Genomic DNA, 14338 nt, shown 5'->3' with positions numbered 1-14338 from the left:
TTACATTAGACTACTTGAAAAACAGCATAGGATTGGAGGATAGTGTGGGTGTTTCATCACTAGAGGGCAGTGTTGTGCAGGTTAATTAACTAATGAGACACTAGAGGAATGTGTCATAATAATCACAGAGTGCCTGGTGATGTCATTTACTATAATACACTCCCTGTCATGCTCTATTGTTTTTAATGCAACCGTTTTATGCATATCTGATTTCATACTGTGAATAAAACACTGAGATGTCAAGTTTCTATTTACTTTATTCCAGTTTCCAGTTTGTTTTTTCTTCCATAATCTAAAGTGATTTGATTTCAAAACTTGTTCTGTACAAACAATCCTAAGATACGAGAAAAAGCCTTGACACACTGGTAATACATCTTTACCAATATTTCCTTTGTGAACCTTTTCAGTTCCTACAGACACCGGTTAGATCCAAGAATATAATTATATAATATATATCATTCCTGTATAGTAATTTTTTTTTTAAGAGATGAAAGTGAAACTATATGCCGCAGAGGCTCTCGTAAGGGCACCGTCTTCACGCAGTGGGGTAACAAGCTCTCCTTCCTCCAAGAAACATCTGTTCCTGAGCACCATGGGCCCCTGTCTGTATCGGGGCTGCAGAGACTGAACAGCGGGTTGATGTTGTGGGGAGCTAACGTTAGAGTTCTGTGACTGGTGTTCGCGTTGCCTTCGGTTGAACGTTACTTCCTTAGCAACAGCCCCTTAGCAACAGCCTCACCCCTCCAGCCTGACAGTGACAACGCGATCCCGTTAACGATAGAAACGCTAATGTTATCATTTTTCTGATCAACAGTTGGTGCTATTTTAGAGTCAGCTCGTTATCCATTTGGGTTAAGTTACTGTTAAACAAGCTATTAACTATTGTTTTAAGCCTGACAACGCGATCCCGTTAACGATAGAAACGCTAAAGTTATCATTTTTCTGATCAGCAGTTGGTGCTATTTTAGAGTCAGCTCGTTATCCATTTGGGTTAAGTTACTGTTTAAACAAGCTATTAACTATTGTTTTAACTCTGTTGGCTTTTTACACGTTATTTATTTTTTAGACAACAACAAGTGAACGCAAAGGGACAGCTTCGGTTGCAGAATGAGACACAGTCCAAGGAGACCCCTGATCCTCAAGAGGAGGAAACTACCTTTCCAGCAAAGTGATCAGCCACCAGCCACCACTGAATCTGATGAACCAAAACGCAAAGAACCTAAACCCCCAGCGGCAGCTACCCAGAGCTTCCCTGATGGCACCCGCATTGTGGATCACCCTACCATGCCTAGCACACAAGTGGTTGTCATCCCCAAAAACTCAGACCTACAAAAGATAATCGCAGTCCTTTCTGCTAAGGGCAAAGAATGTGGTCCCTTTGGACCAAATAAATTCATCCTTTTGAGTGGCAATGGGACTGGTGGCCTGGTAAATGGGACCATTAGTCAACCTAACTTTGAAGAGAGAGACCACTCTGGGAGAAATGGCAGGGAACAGTCTGAGAACAAATCGGATATACACCATTCCCTGGATACAAAAACTGGAATCAAGCCATGTACGGAAACCTTTTGTTGATGATATTATAGGGTGTTTTAATTGAGCTAGATGATTTATATGCAACAGCTTTTAGTGGCTTAATTAATATAGCTGGATGGACGAGCTGCCTCAGTCATTTGTTCTTTCATAAATGTTGCTTCTCTTTTGCCAGTGAATAAGGACCTTGGTTGCAGTTCTCTAGATGACAGCCTTACCAACATCCAATGGCTGGGGGAAAAGAGGGTTGCCAAGAAGGAGAACCACAGTCCCTGCCCACAGACCATTCCGGTTGGTCATTTCTTCTCTCGTCACTCCAGTGTGACGGTACTTTAGAGCATGTTTCTGAAACACAGTTCACCCAGCCTGGGTGACTCTGTAGTATAGTGTAGCACCTCAGTGTGATTTAGCACCATAGGACCAAACAAGTCATGACATGTTCTCAACTCAACATTTATATGTGTTTTTTAGTATATCAATATATCTGGCTTAGATTTAGGTTTAGGCTTATGCCGTAGCAGTTTGCTAATCTTCCTGGGGTCCACATACAATCAACATTACAACAAATAATACATTAATACAGTAAATAATAAATAAATAAATAAATAAATAAATAAATAAATAAATAGAGGAAATAAGTTAAATTAAAAGAGGAACATACTATTATTGATAAAGTAAAAATATATATAAAAAAAAATACAGTTTAACCTAAAGAGTCATTGTCATCCTATACAAACATGAACCAAAAGCAAACATCTCGACCCAACTAAACAAAAAGAAAATTAAACAACCTGTCATCAAACACTTAATAAGTGCATCTTCAGTCTCTTTTAGTTGTTTTCTTTGCAGATATCAAGAGGTAAATTATACTATTGTTTATCTTAATAATGAAAAAGATTCAACTGAATTCTCCTGAAAGCAGTCCGTATTCATGCAAAGATCTAAATGATCTAAATGCCTATTTTCTTTCCTTTTTTTTTACATTTAATCTTTTCTTCTTTAGGTGGTACACAGTCCAGATATAATAGCTGCAGCAGCTGTTGTCCTTCGACAGTTCGTGTCAGAGAGGCCACCGTATTCCTACATGGCCATGATCCAGTTTGCCATCAACAGCAATAGGAACAGAAGGATGCCGCTGAAGGACATTTATACTTGGATCGAGGACCACTTCCCTTACTACAGAGATGTAGCAAAGCCAGGCTGGAAGGTATCTGGTTACTTTAAGTGGACCCTGGTGATATGCTGGCTCTCGCTGCCTATCTATCTACACGCTGGGTTGTCATTAGGGCTCAAATATATTGTGTTTTATTATAAATAAGAATTAAGTTTTAGCTAATCACACATGTCAAAGGAAAATATCCTTTTGAATACCACTTTTTAAAAAGACGTGCATTTGGACCTAGATGTTTCCTCTCCCCTCTTGTGTCAGAATTCCATCCGCCACAATCTTTGCCTTCGTCACATGTTCATCCGCGAGGCGACTCCAGACGGCAAGGTCTCTTACTGGACCATCCGGCCCGAGGACAATCGATGCCTGACTCTGGATCACAAGGTGGGCAAAATGCAACTGCTGTTGATTCTATTCTATTTACTGTTTACCAATGGACCTATCTCAAACCCTGCCCTCTTTTCTTGATCCTCCAAATCACAGCTGTTGTTTCCCCCCGAGGGTCAATTGTGGATGTGACATTTTTCTTTGATTCAGATATCCCAGAAATGTAATACAACCGCCCTCTTTTTTTTTGGTCCACCTTTTCTCCTCTTTTTTTCTGTTTTTCTCCCATCCCAATTTAGCCGTGCCAATTCTCCCCTCCCCTGTCTTGAACGTTGCTCGCATGTGCCCCCCACTGGCCGGTTGTAGGGAGGATAGAAGCCTATCGCATGTCCCCTCCGATACATGTGTAGGCAGCCAGTTGCATCTTTTCACCTGCCAGCGCGGACTCTCATTTGGCGAGGAGTAAATCAAATCAAATCAAATCAAATGTATTTGTAAATTTTGTAAATTTGTAACGTTAATGTCCCCATGGGCCGGACACGTCTTCTTTAAGTCAAGAAGAAACATCACAATAAGTCAAGAACAAAACAAGAACACCATAAGGTCCAACAAATTAAAAATAAATGCAAATAAATTAATGAAATTAATTGAATGAATGAGTAACGTGTACGAGGCTCACACTGCCCCCGCCATTTTCCTGTCTCTGCTGTGGAGGCGCCCCCCAACCGACCTGTAGGAGTCGCTGTTTACAACGTCCAGATTACCACCCATCGACTTCCCACCCGCTAACTCTGCCAATTGAGTTAGTATGACGACTGGCCCAAGGCCGGAGGCAACGCCGACAGCCGGATTCAATACCGGTGTCTCATGCGTTGGTGACGAGCGCAATGTCCGCTGCGCCACCCAGCCGCACCTATACAACCGCCCTCTTATGTAATGAAAGGGATCTGCTCCTAGTTCTGGATTTTACGTCCTTTGTATTTTACATTTCTGCTCTCCGTGTTTTGCACGACTGATGACAAAAGTCATATGGTCTATTAAAGGGGCACTTCGTCCTAAAGACGACGCCGATTTATTTTGCACATAATCTCACGCACATATCCCAAGGCTCTAAACTGTTTTCGTGTTTAACAGACATCACTCAATGTTTCACTCGTCCCAGCATGTCCCACCTGTTCCAACGCCAATTCACTGCCGGTTCCTCAGGCAGAGTTTCAGCGAATACATTTTGAGTAGGTTAATGGAACAAACGTGATGAGATGCAGGTGGCCGTAAACGGAAATCTAGTATGCCATTCAGATCTTACATCCATTATTAGTTTACAGGATTATATTTCTAAATGAATTAAACAAAATAATCACATGATTTTATGTCATTTTACAGGTCGGTGCAGTTGGATTTATCCTTTACCCCCCTATTTCTCAGGTTATTTGTGGTATGCATGCAGAAGCACTTTATTCACCAAATGCAGAGAATATCTTTTCTCAAGGTACACAGTCCAGCAAGCAGTAGAGAAGACTGTCTGCATGCAAGACAGTGGATGTGTTTCATTTAAAAAAAATTATTGGTAATTCTATTGCTTTCTCTTGTGTGTTTTTGTATTTTGTAATCTTTTTTTATCCACTTTTTCTCCCATTTTCTATTTTTCTCCCATCCCAATTTTCGTATCATCAAATTCAACCCTCCCCTGTCTTTGAACGCTGTTTCATGCCTCCCACAAGCCGGCTGCAATGTGGACTAAGTCATACATAGCACGAGTCCCCTCCGATACTCGAGGTAACAGCAGTCGCATCTTTCCACCTGCGCGGCTCGATCTTTCAGCGTCAGGGGTCTGGGCTTTGGAGGGGCCCCGCCCCCGTCGCTTCCTGATTCTACTGCGCAGGCGCACCAACCGACCTGTAGGAGTCGCTGTCCACAACGCCCGATCCCCACCCATCAGTTTCCCTCCCCCTAATACTACCAATGTGTATTAGTGCGGACGACCAGCTAAACTGAAAGCAATGTGGAGCGCTGGGCTCGAACAGGGAGGCGAACCTGTTCGAGCCCAGTCTCCAGTAATCGTGGTGAGCGCCTTGCCTACTGCACCACATAGCCGCCCTGTATTTTGTAATCTTTAACTCTCATTCCACGGCCTTCTCTGCAGCCTGGTCTAGCCCCGACATCCACTCCCACACCTGTGCCAGTGCTGTGTTTTCCTAACCACGTAAGCTCATTTGACCCTTTATTTTTTCTTCCGGAGCGATCCTCAAGCAGAAGTCATGAGACACACTCTCATTCTGCATTAATTTATGGTGGGAAAGGCATAATTTCCGACCCACATGCTTCCGAGCTACAAAGTCATAAAAACAGACGGTTACCCTATCACTACCACACTACAGACGGTTAACCTTCTGAGCGCCCTCCAACCGAACAAGGCCACTGGCCATGACAACATCCCCTCCAAATTCCTCAGAGACTCAGCAGCCGCCATCACCCCAGTCATCACACACATAATAAACCTCTCCATAAAACAGGGACACGTCCCCAAGGACTTCAAAATTGCGAGAGTAACACCCCTGCACAAAAAGGGCAGCAAATTAGACCCAGGCAACTACCGCCCTGTTTCTATCCTTACATCCACCTCGAAAGTCATGGGAAAAATAGTATACGAACAGGTCGAAAAGTACCTTGCGGAAAAAAATCGAATCTACGAATTCCAATCTGGCTTCAGAACATCCCACTCCACTGACACATGCCTTCTCTATTTGAACGACCACATCAAGCAAGAGGTGGACACGGGCAAATACTGCGGCATGGTCATGCTGGACCTACAAAAGGCCTTCGACACTGTCAATCACACCATTCTGATTGACAAGCTAAAAGCAATTTTTTTTTTTTATCAGTGAGCTGGATACAAACCTACCTGGAGGAACAGATGGTGGAGGTAAACGGTACCCTATCCCCCCCCCCTCACAGTGAACTGTGGTGTTCCACAAGGAAGCATACTAGGACCGCTACTGTTCCTAATTTATGCAAATGACATGTCGTCAGCTTGTGACTGCAACTTGTTCCTGTTTGCGGACGACTCAGCCCTGCTGGTCTCTGACAAGAACACGTTACAGGTTGAAAAAACCCTCAGCTCGGAACTAGGCAAAATCTGCATATGGCTCGCCGACAACAAACTATCATTACACATGGGCAAAACAGAGTCCATTCTCTTCGGTTCAAATAACAAACTCAGCAAGACCGACGGCTTCTCAGTTACAGTGGGTGACAATATTGTCACAAGGAAAGATGAAATTACCTACCTGGGTTCCATCCTAGAGGCTAATCTTTCCTGTGACAAAATGGCATCCAATGTAATAAAAAAAGAACTCGATTCTTGTACCGGATCTCCTCTCTGGTAAACAAGAATACCCTGAAGAGTCTGGCAGGAGCACTCATTCAAGGGTACTACGACTATGCTTGCACCTCATGGTACCAAAGCACCTCAAAGGCACTAAAAACCAAATTACAAACATCTCAAAACAAACTAGTCAGACTACTACTTGACCTGACTCCTAGAACCCACCTCACCCCTGCCCACTTTGCCAACCTAGGATGGCTTAGAGTAGACGACAGAGTACAGCAACTTGCAATGGGCCTGGTCTACAAGATACACTACACGACCAAGGTACCCATGTACATGTCAAAATACTTCCCAAAGGTCAGTGAATACCACAATCACAACACCAGAGGGAGCTACACAAATCATGTTAAACCCAGATTCGGCTCAAACAAGGGACTAAACACGTTTTGCAATTATGCCACATCAATGTGGAACGCCCTACCCAAAGCTGTAAAGGAATGTGAATCACTACCCACTTTCAAAAACACTCTCAAAGAACACCTACGGGAGACTGCAATTCGAAACTGGCCCCTACAAATGTCCTAACCCAGTTGTACAGTAAAGACCAAGTATGGCTTTGTCAGTATTCCAATGTACAGTGTACAGTGTCCCAGATGTAGCAGTACTGTCTATCTCTATGTTGTGTGTGTCATATTGTTAAGTTCACTTCTACTGCAGCCTTTACGGTAATCTGTTAAAAGGTGAATGGGCTCTGTTGTTGGGCGTGTCTTGTTTGGGACTGGAGGAAGGCTGTGGCCACTACGCTGTGGAGAGCGTGTAATAAACATGAATGAAAGATAACGGTTGTCTTATTTGCAACTTAACAATATGATGAATTGAAAATGGGGGACCCTGATGTAAACAAGACGAAAGTCTTTCTCTGGTCTGCATCCCCTTAACAATTGTATGTATTGAGCTGTACTGTACTGTACCCATTCTGCAATCTGTTAATAAACTTTTCAATCAATTCAATCAATCAATGGTAGTGAAAGGGTTTACATTCTGTAGTGAAAGGGTTAAAAAGTAGTCTACAGCCACCATCTACAGTACATATTTTAAGTAGGTGTCAGGAATAAGAGGGACATAGACTACTAATGCCTTGTCGCTGTTAGCTATGTTCAGCCTGGCTGGGGCTAGCCATGATCTAATCTACAGTTTCCTCCCACCCCCTCCTAATGTACAGTTTCCTCCCCCTCGTACTGTATGTATATTTTTTCTGTTAGGATCTTATATATTTTCTGTTAGGATCTCTGTTTAACAGTACTGTATATTTGCATATCTAGTATGTCACAAATGTAACAGTACTGCATACCTGTATGTCATGTACCCCACCCACCCACCCCCTCCTAATGTACAGTTTCCTCCCCCTCGTATGTATATATTTTCTGTTAGAAATGAATCTCTGTTTAACAGTACAGTATATTTGCATATCTTGTATGTCACAAATGTAACAGTACTGTATATCTGTATGTCATAAATGTCATGATATATATCTGTATGTGGTGTATGTCATATGAATTGAAAATGGGGGACCCTGATGTAAACAAGATGAAAGTCTTTCTCTGGTCTGCATCCCCTTAACAATTGTGTGTATTGAGCCGTACTGTATTGTACCCATACTGTTATGGTTTGTAACCGACCCCAATCGCACAACACAAGACAGGTATGAGAGTAAGCCAAGAACTGGGCATTTATTGAATACAACAGAAAAGCGGCACTGTCCCTTTAAGGGAGAACACAAAAATACTGGAACAAGGAAAAAGGGCAATGTGCCTTTAAGAGGCGAGCAGGCTAAGGGGAAGGCTAAGGGAGAACGCAAAATACTGGAAACAAGAATTAGGGAAAATTGGCACTGTGCCTTTAAGAGGCGAGCAGGCTAAGGGGCTAAGGCTGAAGGACAGGGCCAGGGCAAAGGACAGGGCAGGAACAGGGGCACTGGAGAGGGGAAACAGGGACAGAGGCCCGGGGAGGCGGGCTGGAGACAGGGACAGAGAAAACAGGGTAAGGCCTTGGACAGGGCGAGGGCCAGAGCTGCTTACAGGGATGGAGCAGGAGCGCGCAGGCTAGACGTCTGGAGAGGAGCGCGTCGGCTTGAAGAGCGCGCCGGCTCGGGGGTCTGGAGTGGAGTAGGGCGCGTCGGCTTGAAGAGCGCGCCGGCTCGGAGAGCGCGCCGGCTCGGAGAGAACGCATCCTCCCGTAGAGAATTAGAGAGCGATGCGCGTCTGGAGTGGTAGCACGTCTGGAGTAGTAGCGCGTCGGCTAGAAGAGCGCGCCGGCTCGGAGAGACGCATCCTCCCGTAGAGTATTAGGAAGCGATGCGCGTCTGGAGTGGTGCGCGTCTGCTGTAGGAGCGCGTCTGCGCGGGGTCTGGAGTGGAGCGCGTCTGCTGTAGGAGCGCGTCTGCTGTAGGAGCGCGTCTGCGCGGGGTCTGGAGTGGAGCGCGTATGCTGTAGGAGCGCGTCTGCTGTAGGAGCGCGTCTGCGCGGGGTCTGGAGTGGAGCGCGTCTGCTGTAGGAGCGCGTCTGCTGTAGGAGCGCGTCTGCGCAGGGTCTGGAGTGGAGCGCGTCTGCTGTAGGAGCGCGTCTGCTGTAGGAGCGCGTCTGCTGTAGGAGCGCGTCTGCGCGGGGTCTGGAGTGGAGCGCGTCTACTGTAGGAGCGCGTCTGCTGTAGGAGCGCGTCTGCGCGGGGTCTGGAGTGGAGCGCGTCTGCTGTAGGAGCGCGTCTGCTGTAGGAGCGCGTCTGCTGTAGGAGCGCGTCTGCGCAGGGTCTGGAGTGGAGCGCGTCTGCTGTAGGAGCGCGTCTGCTGTAGGAGCGCGTCTGCGCGGGGTCTGGAGTGGAACACTGGAATACCTCCCGTAGAGAATTAGAGAGCGCAGGCTGTGTCCCACTCCAGGCAAACGGCGACAGGTGGCGAAGGCTGGCACTTCGTCTCACGCCGGAGATGAACCAGCATAGCGCGGGGTCTGGAGTGGAACACTGGAATACCTCCCGTAGAGAATTAGAGAGCGCAGGCTGTGTCCCACTCCAGGCAAACGGCGACAGGTGGCGAAGGCTGGCACCTCGTCTCACGCCGGAGATGAACCAGCATACAGATAAGATAAGATACTGTTATAGAGAATCTCCCGTAGGAGCCTACAGATAGAGAACGACCCGACGAGGACTGGGGGGGAGATCGAGGTATTTAAAGCCCACTGGGGCGCTAATTAGAACACACATCAGGTGCGAGATGGTAATTGATACTTGACTTAGAAGTGTGTGTTCGGCAAGGACCAATCAACACAGAATCCTCACAGTACCTTAAAGGAACGGAGCGAGGCAGGGAATGCAATACATAAACAACGACAACGCGAGGGTGGGGGCTGGTGAGGTGAGGAGACAGGGAATAAAAGGTCCAGGGAACAGGAATTAAAGGTCCAGGGAAGAGGCGAACCTCACAGTACCCTAAAGGAACGGAGCGAGGCAGGGAATGCAATACATAAACAACGACAACGCGAGGGTGGGGGCTGGTGAGGTGAGGAGACAGGGAATAAAAGGTCCAGGGAACAGGAATTAAAGGTCCAGGGAAGAGGCGAACCTCACACATTCTACAATCTGTTAATAAAGTTTTCAATGTTTCAAAGTTTCAAATGTTTCAAAGTTTCAAATGTTCAGCCTGGCTGGACCCCCCCATCCCACCCCACCCACCCAACCACCTCCAATGTACAGTTTCCCCACCCCTGTGAAGGTTCCTTAGCGCCAAATATAAGACAATAGACAGACAGGCCACAGCATGGCTAACCCCTGGCTAGTGGAGACGAGGTATATTGTTTAATTAAATAACAACATCTAAACTTTTCTCCCCCTTCTCAAAGCAGCAGAAGAGAATGGTTAACGATGGCAAGAAAACAGCATTTGGCACTGGTGAGTTGAAGGAGATTGAGAAGCTTTATATGGACATTACACTTTAGTAGAACTCAACTTTAGTAGAATTCAACTTCAAATTCAGTAGTCTTCCCTACACGTAAGCTAGCAACCACTGCCGTCAACACCACCATTCCTCCCAGGTGTCGGGCTCCTCATTCACTTCCACAATCCACCCTAAAACAGAATATCCATTGTGCTTAATCTTGGGCAGTTAATTCAGTATCTATAAACATATAGACAACTGTCTCCCTAGTCGCCAACTTTGTTTGCTGGTCCCCGGCTGTAATAATATTATGTAACGCTATGCTATCTTCATATCACAGTCTGTAAAATTAACGTTTGATTGAGATGAACTTAAGATCCCTTTGGGTGACGATATAAAATTCTTCTTACTCAGATGTGTTCTGTTGTAACTAAACATGAAATTCAGGCCATTTAATTGTCAAACACTCACCTTGAAGTTGTTGAAATGGTACAATTTGTCAAAACTTCAATGGAGATTCGGCTTTCTGGACACCCAACATTTTGATTTGAACGTTCAAATTGGACTTGGTGTTACTCCAAACCTTTTAGAGTGAAAATGTTTTGTGATACTTATTCCCCTTCTTCTCCCTCTTGCCTATGCTCAGAGAGGAAGATGAAACCTCTTCTTCCTCATACCGACTCCTACTTGGTCCCTATCCAGCTCCCCATCACCTCCTCCCTGTCCTCTTCCTCCGTCTCCACCCAATTGCCCTCTTCTGCCCCCCAGCAGAAACCAAAGTGCTCACGAAAAGGGAAGAGGGTCCGGATAGCTCCTAAGGTAAAACACTCTGCTCTGTTTTACACGATTGATTGGCAGAGATGCTGCTAGAATTCGATCTAATGTGTGTGTGTGTGTGTGTGTGTGTGTGGTTGTATATCCGACAGGTGACTCACAGTGACGCTCCCACTGTCAAGCTGTACCCTCCTCCCAAGGAGGAGATTAAAGAGGAGCAGGTGTGTGTGTCGCTGAGTTCCGAGACCCCCCGACCCCCCCCCGGGAGGAAATCCAGCGGATCGCGGCGTAAGCAGAGCCTGGTTCTCCTTTCGCAAGAGGAGCCTCTCCTCCTCTTCCCCGACAGCTCCTTCTTCTACTCGGGCGTGGCCTCCGACGCCTCCGCCTTCCAGGACACGACGCACGACACCCAGCGCCACGAGCAGGACGTCTCTTTTACTCCCATCAAAGGCGGCGGCAGCCACCTGGCGTCCTCCACCCCCAGCAAGCCCTCCGCCGCCGCCACGCTGCCCGAGCCCTGGAAGGTCACCCCCCTGGGCAAGGGGAGGCACGGCGTGCTGGACTTAAGCCCCATCCGCACCCCCGGAGGCCGCGCCCTCACCCCGCAGCACCCCGACTACGCCACCTTCAGCTTCAGCAGCACGCCCTTCAAAGAACTGCCCCTCTTCTCCAACTCCTCCACGGAGCCGCTCCCGGCCGGTGGCAACCCGCTGGCCAACCGCTCGTTCGCCAAGGGCCTGATCCTGGACACCATGAACGACAGCCTGAGTAAGATTCTGATGGACATCAGCTTCCCGCGCCTGGATGACATCAGCTTCTCGTGCCTGGATGACGACGAGCTGGGTCTGGGCAACATCAGCTGGTCTGAATTCTTCCCCCAACTCAAGTAGCCCAGCTGGACCCGTTCTTCCGTGGATGAGGAGACTTCAACTGTAGCCTATTATCAAGCTGCTCACTTCGCGTCTTCCCGTCTTTTACACGCGGGGCGACGTTTCTGTCCAACTTTTTTATAATTCTTCTTCCTTTCAACATCGGTTGCCTTTCGTCACTTAACTGGCTGTCCGCTTCTTTATTTTACTCTATTCCCTTTTCTGTCTGTAAAGATTCTCTTTACTACCCTTATTTTGTTCAATCATTTAGCTTACATGTTATGTTCCATCCATCCCTCTGTACTCCTCGAAGGAATCACTAGATAAGAGGAATGTGTCCTAAGTGTATATGTATGTTTGATTTGCACATTTGTAATATATATTTAGCTGTTGAAGATGGTAAGACGATATTGGATCTCATCACCCAGCAAGACACTACCATGCCAGAATAGAAGACCTCCATTTCATTCATTCAACCTCTTCGAAGTGACTTGGAAATGGCCAGAAATACAGAATTGTCAGCAATATACAATGGGAAAGTAATAAAAGATCAAATACTAATAACAGCTGTTGTCTATGTCCGACTACCATAATCCATAGAACTGATTTGACTACTTGTCTTTATCAGTACTTTTATTTTCACAGATCACTGTGTCAATGCCAATCTCGGTGCGCTTTGTACACAATAAGGGACATTCTACAAGCGATGACTCTTTAACAATACCAGATCTAGGCCCACTTTAGCTACGTAACGCTGTGGAATATTAGTAGATCAGATGTACCAGAGGTAGGGCTGCAGTAGTGTTGGTCTCTGTAGAAAGTTATCTCTTTGAATGTAAATGTATATTTGATTTGTCATTGTAATGGGAATTGTCACAATACTGCAATTGCTATGGCAGATTTGAGTATTACGATACCACACCAAGAAATACTTTGAAGTACTTGATTCAGTAGTCCTAGATGCAGAAGCACGCCTGTGGCACAAAATGACAAGCTAACCAGCTATGTTCTTCCGAGTTTGTCTTTATGTTGTAAATTCATGGGATGCATATTTTTTTCATGTATCATTGCTACTAACACAAGCTGATGTTCTGTATGCATCATATATTTCTTTAAGTATGAGTAAGTATAAGAATATTTGGTGTCGTTGGTATTGGTATTCTCCAACGGACTTAAGACAAAAAATGTGCTCTTAAGGCCATTTAAGACATCTTAGATTTTGGGATTCCCCAACCGTCCCTAAGCTTGGAGTTTATTTATTTTTCCGACATCAAATGCATACTTTTTTAATCGTACAAATATTGTCATATTTATTTAAATTATGATTAATTAATTCCAAGGAGGCCTGTAGAGTTGACAAGAAGGAAGCACTATGATTCCTCCCAAATAAAGCCGAATCCAAGCTTAGGGACGGTTGGGGAATCCCAAAATCTAAAATGTCTTAAATGGCCCTAAGAGCACATTTTTGTCTTAAGTCCGTTGGAGAATGAGACCCAATATCTCTTTATTTGTGGGAAATTCCATGTTCCTATTGAACTGCATGGTTGGCATTCTCAAATATTTACAAAATCATTCTGTGAGAAATCTCACACAACTAAATTGTGTATCATAAATAAATATGATCACAGAGTCTATAAAAAGATAAATATTGCCCGGCCCTAATGCAAACCTATACTGTTATGATTCAAGGTAATGTTGAGTCCAATAGTAGAAAGGAAGAAGGAGGCGGAGATGGTGTTGCTCTTCTCAAGAAAATATGTGTTCTTTTATTAGAAACACTAGAGCAAGATAATGGAACGAGAAAGCATAATGTAGCCAGGCTACAACTGAGAGACAATTTAGCATAGCAAAAACCTTACACAAGACGGAGAAATAGTTTAACACAACATAATAACAAAACCCGACAGACACTTCTGTCCATGGCCGACTGCTCGCAGTACTTCTGTTGAAGATCCGACAACAGACAGGAGAACAAAGGATTACTATAAAGGCAAAATACCCAGCAAACCACACGCAGTAATTAGTGACAACAAATCACAGGTGACAATCAATCAGAGCTAATTGCAGGGAACAGGGTGAAGTACTCCAGAATGGCAGTGGGGTTTCCACTCCTGAGAGAGGATAGAAACTCCAAACGTTACACTACACTGTAACTTGGTTGAGCAAAATTAATAACCAACAATGGGAGAAATATTAATTTCAGAAGTGCACACCTTTTGATTTGATTTGATTTTTTATTTGAAATCTTTATTTCGAACATGTAAATAAATACAAACAATATAAAATCAAAACAAATCCTTGATCTCAAGAAATTAAATGGAAACAAATTTAAATAAATAAAAGCAAAACATAACTCAATTTACATGTTTGAAAAGGAGTAGGAAGAAGTATACCCTTATTTAATCCTACCCCTT

The 14338-nt window shown here is 45.0% G+C and overlaps 1 protein-coding gene across 1 annotated transcript; it reads left to right on the top strand.

Annotated features, from left to right (window-relative positions):
* Positions 1 to 1107: 1107 nt before the first annotated feature.
* LOC311224274 (forkhead box protein M1-like) lies at positions 1108 to 11945 on the top strand (the record flags this gene model as incomplete). The annotated part of the gene is made up of 7 exons (XM_084309189.1): positions 1108 to 1555; positions 1709 to 1824; positions 2537 to 2740; positions 2963 to 3085; positions 10247 to 10295; positions 10928 to 11100; positions 11208 to 11945. The coding sequence occupies 7 exons, from the start codon at positions 1108 to 1110 to the stop codon at positions 11943 to 11945; spliced, it is 1851 nt and encodes a 616-aa protein (XP_084165315.1).
* Between the last annotated feature and the right edge of the window lie 2393 nt (positions 11946 to 14338).

The sequence above is a fragment of the Notolepis coatsorum genome, assembly GCF_963971535.1.
Source record: "Notolepis coatsorum genome assembly, chromosome: 1".
In the NCBI taxonomy this organism is placed as follows: domain Eukaryota; kingdom Metazoa; phylum Chordata; class Actinopteri; order Aulopiformes; family Paralepididae; genus Notolepis; species Notolepis coatsorum.
Note: the sequence above shows the minus strand (reverse complement) of the source record. Positions and strands in the feature narration are given on the sequence as shown.